The sequence below is a fragment of the Microcebus murinus genome, chromosome 16, assembly GCF_040939455.1.
Source record: "Microcebus murinus isolate Inina chromosome 16, M.murinus_Inina_mat1.0, whole genome shotgun sequence".
In the NCBI taxonomy this organism is placed as follows: Eukaryota; Metazoa; Chordata; class Mammalia; order Primates; family Cheirogaleidae; genus Microcebus; species Microcebus murinus.
Genome location: NC_134119.1, coordinates 59,715,915 through 59,730,263, shown reverse-complemented (window position 1 = coordinate 59,730,263; position 14,349 = coordinate 59,715,915). Strand labels below are relative to the sequence as shown.

Sequence of the window (14,349 nt, the reverse complement as noted above, 5' to 3'; positions counted from 1 at the left end):
TAATAATTGCTTCGGCCTTTCAGCAGGGAAAGGCTTCTATCCATCCAGAATATATACATGCTATTATAAGCATATATTGATAACCCAGAGAGGTAGTTAACTAAATGAAGTCTATCTGCAAGTATTTGGTCCTGATGGTTAAGGAGTTGTTTTGGGGGCCACTTTAATGGTCTTTCTTGGATGATGGTTTTGACAAGTCAAGCACTGATTACAGACATGTTTAGTTAGAAAGCAGAATCACTAGAAAACTTACTAGAAAACTGAGGTCTGTGGACACGATGAAGGCTTTCCCTTGTTTGGACTCTTCTAAGCACTCACTACTTTGACATCAAATCTCTGTCTAGATGAGAAAGGTTCATTAAAAACATATACGCTTATTTCATTTAAGGGAATGCATTTCTTTTTGTGGGAGTGAAAAAGGAGCACTGAGTGAACTATCCAATTAATAAGTGAACAATAGTTAAAATTGGAAGGGTAGCTTGGAGAAGGTACAGGTTTATCTGGCTGGAATAAAAAGAAATGGGGAATCCTATCTTATGGAAATTTCAAGATGGGCAAATGTTTATGTGTCCTGCAGGAAAAAGACTATTTTAGAAAGGAGAGAAGAAACATACTCACCTGAGCCATGGCTTTGAAGATTTGCAGGAAAGGACCTTCGCTCTTTTGGATTCTTTTTTAAAAATGGGTACAAGAAGGGAGGCAAAAGAAGCCATGTAAAACCTCACTTACCTTAGAGCTTCTATGGCTTTGTTAAATCTGCCTAGTTAACTAGTACACATTTACTGTTAATAATCATTATGCCCAATATTAATTATTTAACAATATAGATTGGGGGAAAAGAGAAGAAATTAGTTACACTGTAGGCAGACAGATGAAGTTTTGAAATACTGATTTTTACAGTAAATATTTTAATTAGAAAATGACTATTTTAATTGCTATGAGGCTGACTTTGTGATTAGAAGTTATTTCAAGTACTTATACTTGGCCTAGAATGATTTAAGAAGTTATTAAATATTACCCACGATTTCATCAAGGAACAGTGGGGAAAAATTACCTCACTCAAATCTAACTGTTGAAAGTGGTAGGGATGAAACTATTTTTCTTCTGTACTACTTACAGAGACCCAATCCCTTTAATATATCGGATTTAGTTTGTATGATGTTTCTAAGTATGTTACCCTGTCATTTAACAATTACAATAATTTTACCTGTTTCCAAATCTTATGCTATATTACTTGCTTATCATAAAGTCATGATTCTGCAATCAAAATTCCATATACTAAACAGTTTCTTAGTCATTCACTAGCAGCTCTTACATAGTATCCATCTTCAGACATTACAAAACCCTGATAAGTAACAGCTGGTACAAAGACATTCAGTTTCCTATTCTCTAACCCACTTTACAAAGCCTTAATCCCATGGACCCCACGTTGCACTCATAACACCGCTGAGGCTATCCATTAATTTTACAGATACCAAATTCAGAAACAACTTACTCCAGTCATGTACAATCTCAAACACATCTCTCACAACTAATCGTTCTGAAAAGTTTCTTTTTTTTTTTGAGACAGAGTCTCACTTTGTTGCCCAGGCTAGAGTGAGTGCCGTGGCGTCAGCCTGGCTCACAGCAACCTGGGCTCAGCGATCCTACTGCCTCAGCCTCCCGAGTAGCTGGGACTACAGGCATGTGCCACCATGCCCGGCTAATTTTTTGTATATATATTTTTAGTTGGTCAATTAATTTATTTCTATTTTTGGTAGAGACGGGGGGTCTCGCTCAGGCTGGTTTCGAACTCCTGACCTTGAGCGATCCGCCCGCCTCGGCCTCCCAAAGTGCTAGGATTACAGGCATGAGCCACCGCGCCCGGCCTGAAAAGTTTCTTGGAAAGTTAAACATAAACTTACTAATTATCCAGCAACATTTCTTCTAGGTATTTTCCCAGGAGAAATGAAAACATGCCAGCTTAATTTATAATATATAAAACTTGGGAATACACCAAATGATCAACAAAAAAAAGATTAAAATTGTGGCATATTTGCACAATGGAATGCTGTTTAGAAATTTAAAAAATGAACTATACAACTGATAAATCTCAGAGACGTTGGGATAAGCTAAAAGAGACATGGAATTTTAGAACTGACAAACTAAATTACAGTGACAGAAATCGGAACTAAGGTTTCTGTTTTGAAACTGACTGGAAAAAAGGACACCAGAGAACTTCGTGGCGGTGACCAGGATGAGCACACACCTACTGAGCTTCCAGATGCTGCTCTGTGTTCTAGAGTTTTCTCATGATGCAAAACTGACTAAAAAAACCCGGTCACCCTCAGGTTGACAACCATGGACCACCTCTGGGGCCCCACACTTACAAGCCAGAGTCAGGCAAAACCTTGCGGGACCCTCCCTGGCCGGAGCGCCAGTACCCACTCCATGAGTTCTCAGCCCGGGCTCTCCAGGCTACCCAGCCGGGTCCGCGATTCCCTTTTTTCCCTGCGCGGCCATGGATTCCGGTTCTTTCCTGGGGGTGGAGGTGGGGGCGACCTAGGCTTCCGCTTCCCTCTTCTGCCCTCCCACGCCCGAATTCCCCGTTAGTTCTCAGTCTGGGGCTTCCTTCCTTCTTCCTTCATTTCCCTTCGCCCCCAGGAGACCATCCTCCGCGCCTGGCGCACCTGCCGCCGCCGCCCTCCACGGGTGAGCGGGCAGCGCGCCCGAACTCCCAGGAGCCTCTGGGGCGTGACGCGGTCTCTGTGGCCAGTGGGCTCTGTTTGAATGGCCGCACGTTTTCGGCGTTGGACTGCGTTTCCCACAGGCCCCTGGGCGGCGAACGAACTTCAACCTTTGCTTCCCCTTCCGGTATCGTCGTGGTTGTTGAGCTCTGCCTGGTTGAGTTGAATGACCCCAAGCCAGGTTGTGGAGGATCCCGTGCTGAGGAGGCCTCAAGCTATCAGGGTGCACTGAGGAGGCCTCAAGCTATCAGGGTGCACTGAGGAGGCCTCAAGCTATCAGGGTGCGGAAGGACCACGTGGGGCCGGGAACCTCGGGCCTGTGTATGCGTGAGCTGCGGACGACGGTGACTCCGAGTGCCGTTTTATGTGACGGGTAGAGTGTGTGTGTGTGACAAGACCCTGGTGTGTGCCCTGACTGGTGTCTGATGTGGCTGGTAGGGCTGTGAGTAGGTTCAGGGCCTATCGTGTGATCCAAGTGTTTGGTGACATCGTTATGTGACAGTGTGACTGAGTGATCGTATGACAGATCATAAATAATTGTGAATGAAGTGGAGTGTTTTTATTTTTTCCCAATGAGCCTGTAGGAGTTTGGTTGTATTTTGGGTAAAGTGTCATTTTTACCAATTCTGTGAGAATACATATTTTTGTGTAAACTCATTTCTGTTCTGTTAGCATATATATGTCCATGAAGACTCAGGTGCCTTTGTTAACCATAGCCCCGCCACACTTAAGGGTGATCTGTGTTGTCTTCATCTGGTCATTTTGTCCTCAGTACTCAGCCTAGTGCTTAAAGTGCTTAACACAGTGGTGACACTGGTGGAGTGATTGTCCACTGGAGGTCTAATTGTAGGTTGCATGGTTTCTTGCAACATGTTACCCTGGATTCTTTCTATTTTCTACTGTCTATCTGGTGGCAGACGGCAAGAGGTTGAATATGGATGGTGTCATCCCTTCTGAAGGTATAGATGGGGAAGGAGGATATCCTCGGGGCACATCTGAATGGCAGGCACAGTGTCAGGTCCAAATCCACAACAATTAAGTGGTAGATTGATTAGAAACCTTTCTGCTAAAGTGGTATTCCCTATGCAGAAGGGCCTCTGCTCTGTGTCGATTGCGGAACAACTCTATTCCCTGAGACGTATCTGGAATCTCTCTTATTGCATGCATTTTGTGTGAGTTCAGGTGGAGATGTTTGAAATCAGGAAGATAATAGAAGAAAAAATTGTATTATGAATAATTCAAGTTATTTTGGGAACTCCTGAGGCACATTTGGTCTAAGAGCCTCTTTTTTCTCCTCCAGCTCTGGCTATTATAGAATCTGCTTCTCTGGGAAAGGAACCCCAGAAAAACTGGCCTGTTTTTTTTTTTTTCCTGCTGCTCTATGTTTTTTAAATAACTTTATTGAGCTATAATTCACATACCATATAATTCATTCTTTAGAAGCATATCATTTAGTGCTTTTTGGTATATTCACAGACATTGGCAAACATCATCATGCTGGAGGCAAGGACAATCGCCTGCATATCTGAGTGATTCCCCTGCTTTAGGAGCTGAGTGCTTGGTAGATCGGGGGATACAGCTGCCCTAGATCTCCTTGGCTTGCCTATCTTGTGTGAAACTTCTGCTCCAAGAGCCAAGGCAACGCATTTGGAACCCCACTATGCTCAGCAGTGCCACACCCAAGTTAAAGACTATATTTCATGTGTGTGGGCTAGGCAGAAGGAAACCTCATTCTTTAGCTGTGCCACAAGTAGCTGGAACAGAGTGAAAAATGATAATGTCCTACTCTATCTGGGAAGACAGCCATCTAACTGGGAACAAAGGTTGAGAAGTGGTAAGGAAGCCCTGTGTACTTGGCTCCACCAGTCTGGAGTAGAGACTTTGTCTCAGAGAGATGGAATAGACAAGGGAGGACATAGGTTTGGTTCATACAGTGTAGACTTTCAGAGTTCTTAACAAGTTTTTCTAAATGGTTTTTGCACAACTGGTTCATGTTACTAGGGCCATTTCCAAAGATTTTAAATGGTTGTTTTTTTGTTTCTGTTTTTAATAATTTTTTACCAGTTTTATTAGGGAGCCTGTCCATGGAGCTCCTCATGCTGTCATATCAGAAGTGGAATTCCCTGACCAATTCTTTGCAGTTTTAACCATGGACCATGTAAGTTGCTATTTCTTTATTCTTCATGAATATTTCCTTTCTTTGATTTCTTCTACCAAACAGCCGTATTAAAGAATGTACACCACATCCCCATACTTTTTCACTTTATAGTGAGGGCTGGAGTCAAACAGTATGGTGTCCCTCCCATGTGCCTGTCTATTCTCCAAGTAATGTTCCACACTCCTATGTATTTAGTCTTTTTTTTGAGACAGAGTCTCGCTTCGTTGCCTAGGCTAGAGTGAGTGCCGTGGCTGCAGCCTAGCTCACAGCAACCTCAAACTCCTGGGCTCAAGCAATCCTACTGCCTCAACCTCCTGAGTGGGGCTGGGACTACAGGCATGTGCCACCGTGCCCGGCTAATTTTTTCTATATATATTAGTTGGCCAATCAATTTCTTTGTATTTATAGTAGAGACGGGGTCTCGCTCTTGCTCAGGCTGGTTTCGAACTCCTGACTTCCAGCAATCGGCCCGCCTCGGCCTCCCAGAGTGCTAGGATTACAGGCGTGAGCCACTGCACCTGGCATAGTCTTTTATCAAGAGCATAGATAGAATAGAAATGGATTTTTCTTTGTCATATTCTAGGGTAGGGAAAAAGAGCAGATAGATCTGTTTGATGACACACAGACAAACTCTGAACTTCTCCACAGACCTGATTCTCCAGGTACATTGGATTTGATGTTGACTGGCCTCAAGTTCATATAAAATGATGATGATTGTAGGCTCCCAGAATTGGAAAAGACCATTCTAACCTGAATGTCTAAGTATAATTAAGTCTCACATATAATTAAGTCTCAAATTAAGTCTCACACAAGAAGACGATTACATAGCCACTAAACATTTACAAAATAATTTGTCATTAGAAGTAATAATTCTCATTATATATGAAATAATGATGGGTAACATAGTGATGAACTTGGGGCTATAAGAAATTTTTAAATTTCTTTTAATTTTTAAACTTTCCAGATATGTTTGGTTAATTAAGAAATCCCATAGTATGCAGGAAGATTTCTCTGAACCACATAGATTCTTTAGAAATGTACAGAGTCTGGTTGGGAAGCACTAGTTTCCTTACTTCCCATGTCATAGGCTTCTACCCCTTCTACCTACTTGTTATCTAGCCCCCTTCCTATAATGCAATTCCTTATTTCTTGTCTTTTTGTAAAAAATATTTCCTTAAATTTTACCTATAATATGGGTTTGTTGTTTCAGGAATCGGTGACATTCAGGGATGTGGTCATCAACTTCTCTCAGGAGGAGTGGGAATATCTGGATTCTGCTCAGAGGGACTTGTACTGGGATGTGATGATGGAGAACTACAACAATTTAGTCTCACTGGGTAAATTTATCTGTCTTAAATAACTTAAAATATGGTCTCTAGAATATCAGCTGATATTTAATGAACTCAAGTCTATCTTTTTTTTTTTTTTTTGAGACAGAGTCTCACTTTGTTGCCCAGGCTAGAGTGAGTGCTGTGGCGTCAGCCTGGCTCACAGCAACCTCAATCTCCGGGGCTCAGCGATCCTACTGCCTCAGCCTCCCGAGTAGCTGGGACTACAGGCATGTGCCACCATGCCCGGCTAATTTTTTGTATATATATTTTTAGTTGGTCAATTAATTTATTTCTATTTTTGGTAGAGATAGGGTCTCGCTCAGGCTGGTTTTGAACTCCTGACCTTGAGCAATCCGCCCGCCTTGGCCTCCCAACGTGCTAGGATTACAGGCGTGAGCCACCACGCCCGGCCTCAAGTCTATCTTTTAAGAAACTAGATGATTTTCTTCTGTTTCCAAAGGCATGCTTTTAGTATTGTGTTACAGAAGACACCTCCATTAAACATATTCAACATCCTTTATTATGTTGTTAGCTTCTCAGGTCTTTCATATAATTTCTACTTTCTTTGATACCAGGGAGCTGGATTTGACTTGTGAGATACATACAGGTATCACTGACATATTATAGGTTTAGTATCCCTTATCTGAAATGCCTGGTACTAGAGTGTTTTAGATTTCAGATTTTTCCAGAATAGATATTCTGCATATACATAATGAGATATCTTAGGAATGAGACCCAAGTCTAAACACAGAATTCATTTATGTTCCATATATACCATATACATAGAGCCTAAATGTAATTTAATATAATATTTTAAATAATTTTGTGCATAAAACAGAGTTTCTGTTAAGTACTTACATGTGGAATTTTCTACTTGTTAGCATCATGTTGGCACTCAAATAGTTTTGGATTTTGGAGCATTTCAGATTTTGAATTTTCAGATTAGTGATGCCCAACCTATACATTATATTTGAGCTCAGAATTGCAATAATGCTTTATTTTACTTTCTTATCCACCTTTTAGGACAATAGCTAAGATACTATGTCCTGATTTGTTATAATTATCAAAAGAATCTCTATAGTTTATATGTTGCTGGATTGATAAACAATTCATATTCATTTCCTCCCACAAATATTATACCTGTTTCATGGTTATAGAACTTTGCATTTAACATTAAATTAGTATTCCAGCAAGGACCTTTTAATGTCTCAGAAAGCTACAGAGTCTCCTCTCAACTTCTGTAATTCTTGCTTTGTATTTAGCCCTGTCCTAAGCACTTTAAATAATTGACTCATTTTATTCTTACAATAACCCCATGACATAAGTACTCTTTGTATTATTATTTTACAGAAGAGATTGCTTACAACAAAGAGTATTTAGGTACTTTTCCAAGGCTACACAGCAATTTAGTGTCAGAGGCAGGTTTTCTATCCAGGCAGTCTGGCATGAAAGACAATATTCTTTAATGTTACACTACACTGTCTCTCAAGACAAAGAATTGGCATGTCCTGAACATTAATGCTTATCAACAGGCTTACCAGGTGATGATCAACACCTAAATTTCAGATCCACTATCTTAATCTATTTCCCTTATCACAAAACTCACAATCTTACGTTATACTATTATCATTTTCTGAGCTCTTTATCTTTCTCCAGATTTCATAATGGTGTTTTAAACAGTTTACTCATTGGGAATTATTTTCAGTTTGTCTTCTTTGCTTTCTATGACTGTTTTATTTTTGTGACATAGGAAAAAGAAATTTCTTTCCCTTCTTTCAGATTTGGAATCCAGGTGTGAGACAAAGAGTTTATCTGGAGGAAAAGACATTATTGAAAACAATGGTTCTCCGTGGGAGTTAATGGAAAGTAGCAAATTTTTTGGCCTTGAAAGCTCCATTTGCAGAAATAACAGGCAGAGCAAAAACAAAATTGAAGTACAAGGACCTCAAGTGGGATATTTAAGTGAAATGAAAATCACTTCCAAAAAAGTACCCAATTTAAACAATCATGAATCTCTTAAATTACCTCAGAGAACTCCTGACAGTGAGAAGCCCTATGAATATAAGGAATATGAGAAAGTCTTCATTTGTGACTCCAACTTCAATGAATATCAGCAAATACATGCTGGTGAGAAAACCTGTGAATGTAATGAATGTTGGAAAACCTTCGGGATAGATAACTCACATACACTACAACTCAGTATTCATACTGGTGTGAAACCGTGTAAATATATGGAATATGGGAATACATTTACTTTTTATAAAGACCTTAGTATACACCAGAAAATTCATGATGAGAAGTTCTATAAATGTAAGGAATATGGAACCTTTGGAATAATTGGAAAAGTTACTCCACTTCAAAGAAATGATGGTGAGAAGGCCTATGAATGCACATACTGTGGGAAATCCTTTCGAGTGCATGCACAACTGACTCGACATCAGAAAATCCATACTGATGAGAAATCTTACAAATGTATAGAATGTGGCAAGGACTTTAGATTTCATTCACAGCTTACGGAACATCAGAGAATACATACTGGTGAGAAACCATACAAATGTGTACACTGTGAGAAGGGTTTTAGAATTAGTTCACAGCTCACTGAACATCAGAGAATTCATACAGGGGAGAAACCTTATGCATGTAAGGAATGTGGGAAGGCTTTTGGAGTCTGTAGAGAACTTGCTCGACATCAGAGAATTCACACTGGTAAGAAACCCTATGAATGCAAGGCATGTGGAAAGGTCTTTAGAAATAGTTCATCCCTGACTAGACATCAGAGAATTCACACTGGTGAGAAACCGTATAAATGTAAAGAATGTGAGAAAGCATTTGGAGTAGGTAGTGAACTTACTCGACATCAGAGAATTCACAGTGGTCAGAAACCTTATGAATGTAAGGAATGTGGAAAGTTTTTTAGACTTAGTTCAGCCCTTATTCAACATCAGAGAATTCACAGTGGTGAGAAACCTTATGAATGTAAGGTGTGTGGGAAGGCCTTTAGACACAGTTCAGCCCTTACTGAACATCAGAGAATTCATACTGGAGAAAAACCTTATGAATGCAAGGCATGTGGGAAGGCCTTTAGACATAGTTCATCCTTTACAAAGCATCAGAAAATTCATAATGGTGAGAAACCCTATGAATGTAAGGATTGTGGGAATGCCTTAAGTGTGGATGGGCACCTTACTTGACATCAAAAGATTTATATTGGTGAGAAAAAAGTTATTTAAATGAAATAAATGTGTAAAGGTTTTTGTTTCAGGTTTTCATTGGGAAAACCAATGGATTTAACAGGTAACCAAGGAGATTCAATATATCCCTCTTTTAAAATATGTTTTTGGATTACGTGGCCATTCAGTATTTAGAAGCTGAATTGTTCAGCCTTAGGTGGTATATACTTACAATTTTGTTAGATATTGCCAAATACTTCTCCTTTTTAAATCAATTAATATTCTTATTATCTATGGACATGGGATGGACCCCATTAGTCTGTTTTTGAAATGTTTGGAACTTGTTTCCCTAATTATGAGTTACTTTCATATGTTTATTATCCAGGCATATTTTGTTTATAACTTTAGATGTTTGTGGTCTTTTGACTTTTTTCTTTCTTTTTCTTTTTTTTGTCATTCTACTTCTTTCCTTCTTATATGTGAGGTACTTATCTTCATTCAGAGAATTAGAATTCCTAGTTGCAGTGCGGTTTTTAGTCTTATACCCTACACTGTATTTGTATAGTTTCCTTGTTTTGTTTTCTGCTATTTTTCTTTTAATGATTTCCATTTTCATCAAATGATTTACTTCTCTTTAAATTTCTATTTTGTTTTGACACAACAGATTACCCTAAATATTTACTATGTATAATACCAATTTCTTTAAGGAGCCTTTTGACTTCCAGGCAGTACCAGCCAGGATCCAAATTAAAGGTACACTTTTTTTTTCTTCTTTTAAATATTTGGTAAAGATTACTAACCTAATGAGTCAGTCTCTTAAATTTGTTAAGGACATTTAAAAAGAGAGAAGGCTGCAACTATTACTATAAACTGATCACTGAACTTACATTAAGAGGATTGACTTATTTAATATATCTTTTTCATTTTTTTTTTTTTTAGCCAGTCAAATTTAGCAGTGAGCGATCGACATTAAGAGGATTTACAACTCTGTATTACCATGGCCTCAATTTTTTGAATCTGTTATAATTATAATTTTTTTTTCCCCTTCTCAGATTTACCTTACTATGTTTGGGCGGTTAAATCAACAATTAGTAGACCTTTTATCATAGTCTCACCTAACTACACAATCATCTCTTTCTTAGGACAGCTGACCTGGTTATGTAATCAATGAGATCATGAGCCACTGGTTATTATATTTGTATTAGAAAATTTATGGTTAGATAAATTTATATCATCATCATTCATTAGATTTTAATTTTTGAAGTTGGTGTTTTTCCCAGAATTTATGTACTCTTTAAAGTTTTGCATGATCACTGGTATTAAGGCATTTTCTCATATTGAGCTATGTTTTCTATAAATATTGCTTATTTTCTTTAAGTACTTTTTAAAGATATGTAATTGGTAGCTACTTCATGTCCAACCCTGTAGGAGCATAAGTCTCTGTTGTTAACCTTTTTGTTAGGATAGTTGCTATTTCGTATCTTTAAACTTTAGTACTGAGCTCTATTTCTGAGTACACTGTATTTACTAAGCTATTATATGACCACCACTGCTGATTACAGTCTATCTATCTTGTTATTCTGAGTTACCATCAGTGCTAATTAATGTTCTTCTTCTTGGGTGTAGTACTCCAGAACTACGTGTTCTACACTTTTTTCTTTCCAGCTTAAACAAATTAAAACTATTAAATGTCTAAGCATTATATACAGACATAAAATAAATGACAGAAACATAGTAATCTTATATCTTGACATTTAATTTTTAAAGTCATTAATGAATAAATGACAAATTAGTGAATAAAGTATATCCTTATACATAATGTTTCCCTTATTTGTAATTAGAGCTATATTTCAGTTATATTAACATTTTCTGTTCAATTTTGTTATAAACTTGTGGCATTTCATGGTTACTACAGTAAACCTTAATATTGTTGGTGGTTGGTGGTTTTATTATTCCTGGTTTCACTACTGTTTGGTGCTCAAAATTATAAAACTCCATTCCTTTCCATTTTTACTTGTCCCTTTATCCCTTCTGAATTTTACCTAGCCTACATGGAAGCCTGTTTTTACCAAATTTATAATGTTAGTCTTACTCTGTCTTTTTGCCTTCTGGAACCATTAAATTTGCAATTTGCAGTGAAGGAATTCTGGTTCAACTTAATGGTGAAGAGTATTAAAGACTAATATGTACGTTAAAGTTATATGGAGAGTCTGTGGTTGAGATTGCTTAAATTGATTCCTCTGCCCCCTTGAATTCATGCCTGAACTTGTAATATGATTGTATGTGGAGATAGGGCAATGAGGACATAAGGATATGGTTCTAATCTGATAGGAACTGTGATCTTATGAGACAAAGGAGAGATGGGTTTCTCCCCATGCTCATGCTCCAAGGATTTCTTCCCTGCTCATACTGCCCATTACCCAGTTCAAAAGCTTGGATATTTAGGTATTTGTTGCAGCAGGACCCCACTTCTCAGTACCAAAAACTGTCTGAATCTGCTCAGGCTACTGTAACAAAATGCCCTGAAATGTATGAGTTAAATAACAGATATTTATGTTCTCACAGTTCTGGAAGCTGTAAAGTCCACAGTAGGGTGCAGCAGGGTAAAGGGAAAGGAGGGGAGGGGAGGGAAAAGTAGAAATGGGAAGTTGATGTTCCGTGGGCATGGAATTTTGGTCATGTAAGATGAAAAAGTTCTAGAGTTCTTCTGCACAACATTGTGCTTATAGTTAACAATATTGTATTGTACAATTAAAAATGTATTAATGGATAGATAACATGTGTTTTTTTAAGAAGACCACAAATCAATAACCTAACCTTCATCTTAAAGAAACTAGAAAAAAAGCAAATTAAACCCAAAGGCAACAGGAGGAACTGAAGTAATAAAGATTAGAGTGGAGAGAGATAAAAAAAAAAAAAATACAAAAACAATAAAGAAAATCAACAAAACCTAACATGGAATTTTTTAAAAGATCAACAAAATTGATAAACCTTTATCTAGACTGACTAACAGAAAAGAGGCACAAACTACTAAAATCAGGAATGAAAATGAGGCTATTACTACCAATCTTACAGAAGTAGACTAAAAGATACTATGAAAAGTTGTTGATCAAAAAATTAGATAACCTAGACAAAATGGACAAATTCCTAGAAACAGACAACCAAAACTGATTCAACAAGAAATAGAAAATATTGATAGACCTATGGCAAGTAAACAGATTGAATCAATAATGAAAACCTTCCAAATGAGAAAACCCCAGGACCAGAAGGCTTCAGTGGTGAAGTCTGCAAATCATTTAAAGAATTAACACAAATCCTTCTCAAACTCTTCCAAAAACAGAAGCAGCAACACTTTCTTATTCATTTTATGAGGCAATAGAATTACCATATAACCCTGGAATTCCAATTCTAGGTATATACCCAAAGGAACAGTAGGTACTTAAATATAATACTTGTAGATGAATGTTCCTAGTAGCACTGTTCACAGTTGCCAAATGGAGCAAACAACCCAAATGTCCATAAAGGATGAATGAACAAAATGTGATATATACATATCATGGGATGTATTCAGAAATAAAAAGGGATGAAGTACTGATACATGCTACAACGTGGATGAACCATGAAAACATGCCAAGGGGGAAAAAATAGACATAAGAGGTCACATATTATATAAATCCCCAAATATCCACAGAGTAAGGTAAATCCATAGAAACAAAAAGCAAATTGGGGTGGTTGCCAGAGGTTGAGAAAGGTAAACTTGGGGAGTGACTGTTTAATGGGCATAGAGTTTTCTTCAGTGGTAATGGATATTTTTTTTTTAATTTTGGTGGTTGTACAATTTTGTGAAAGTACTAACTGCTACTGCATTGTATACTTTAAAATGATTATTAATGTATAAATTTCACCTGAATAAAAAGACAAATAGATTTAAAAAGGATGGAAAAAGATGTACCTTACAAATAGTAATCATCAGAGAGCTGCAGTGGCTGTATTAATATCAGACAAGAAATATCCTGAGAGCCAAAGAGGGATATTTCATCATGATAAAAGGGTCAATACATTAGGAAGAGATAACAATTATAAATAAACATGTACCTAATAAGGGAGTCCCAAAATATATGAAGCAAAATAAACAAAACTGAAAGGAAAAATGGATAATTCAATAATGAAAGTTGGCTATTTCAATATTCAATGTCAGTAATTGATAGAACTATGCAGAAAAGCAGTATGAAGTATATTGCAGTTGTAATTCAGTGTATCTGAATTAACTGAATCCAGTTTCATCCCATCATGAGTCTGTTTCCTTTTCTGAGCAAAGAATTTAATAGGAAATGAAAGATGAAAAGAGTCTGCATTGTTACTGGTTAGCATTAACTTGGATTTCCCATCAGGTTCTCACTTCTTTAGGTAAAAGAAGGTTTGTGGGGAGTGAAGAAGGTCCTACCAAGTAGATTTCTTTCTCCTGTTAAAAGAGGGGCAGAGAAAGTCTGGGATGTCCCAAAGCCTAGAGGGACAGATAAAAGGTTCACTGGAGAGAGTAGTTGGTGGGGCTAGGGAGAGGAGGGAGCAAAGGAAGTATCTGATAATCGGCTGGTATGCTTATAGGAAAAAAGTGCAATGTTCTAAATATTACTCAAAACCCAGATGCAATAAAAAAAAATAAATTGATAAATTCATAGAAAGACATAAACTACTGAAATTGATCAAGGAAGAATAGAAAATCTGAATAGACATATAATAAGTAAAGAAATTGAGTTAGTAAACAAAAAACTTCCCCCAAAGAAAAACCCAGGCCCAGATGGCTTCTCTGGTAAGATATATCACATTTTAAAAGAAGAAATACTAACCTTGCACAAACTCTTTCAGAAAATAGAGACCAAGGAATATTCAATTCATTCTATGAGGCCAGTTTTACCCTGAGATTCTAGTGCTAGACAAAGATATCGTAAGGAAAGAAAACTATA

At 37.6% G+C, this 14,349-nt stretch overlaps 1 protein-coding gene across 1 annotated transcript in view; it reads left to right on the top strand.

Moving 5' to 3' along the window:
- The window catches only part of ZNF529 (zinc finger protein 529), a 53,055-nt gene that overhangs the window by 19,417 nt on the left and 19,289 nt on the right, over nucleotides 1-14,349 (top strand). Inside the window, exons 3-5 of the mRNA XM_075993038.1 lie at nucleotides 4,791-4,884; nucleotides 6,095-6,221; nucleotides 7,995-10,138. Of these exons, the coding sequence (XP_075849153.1) occupies nucleotides 4,791-4,884; nucleotides 6,095-6,221; nucleotides 7,995-9,406 (1,633 nt within the window). The 3' untranslated portion in view covers nucleotides 9,407-10,138. The remainder of the gene's footprint in view (nucleotides 1-4,790; nucleotides 4,885-6,094; nucleotides 6,222-7,994; nucleotides 10,139-14,349) is intronic.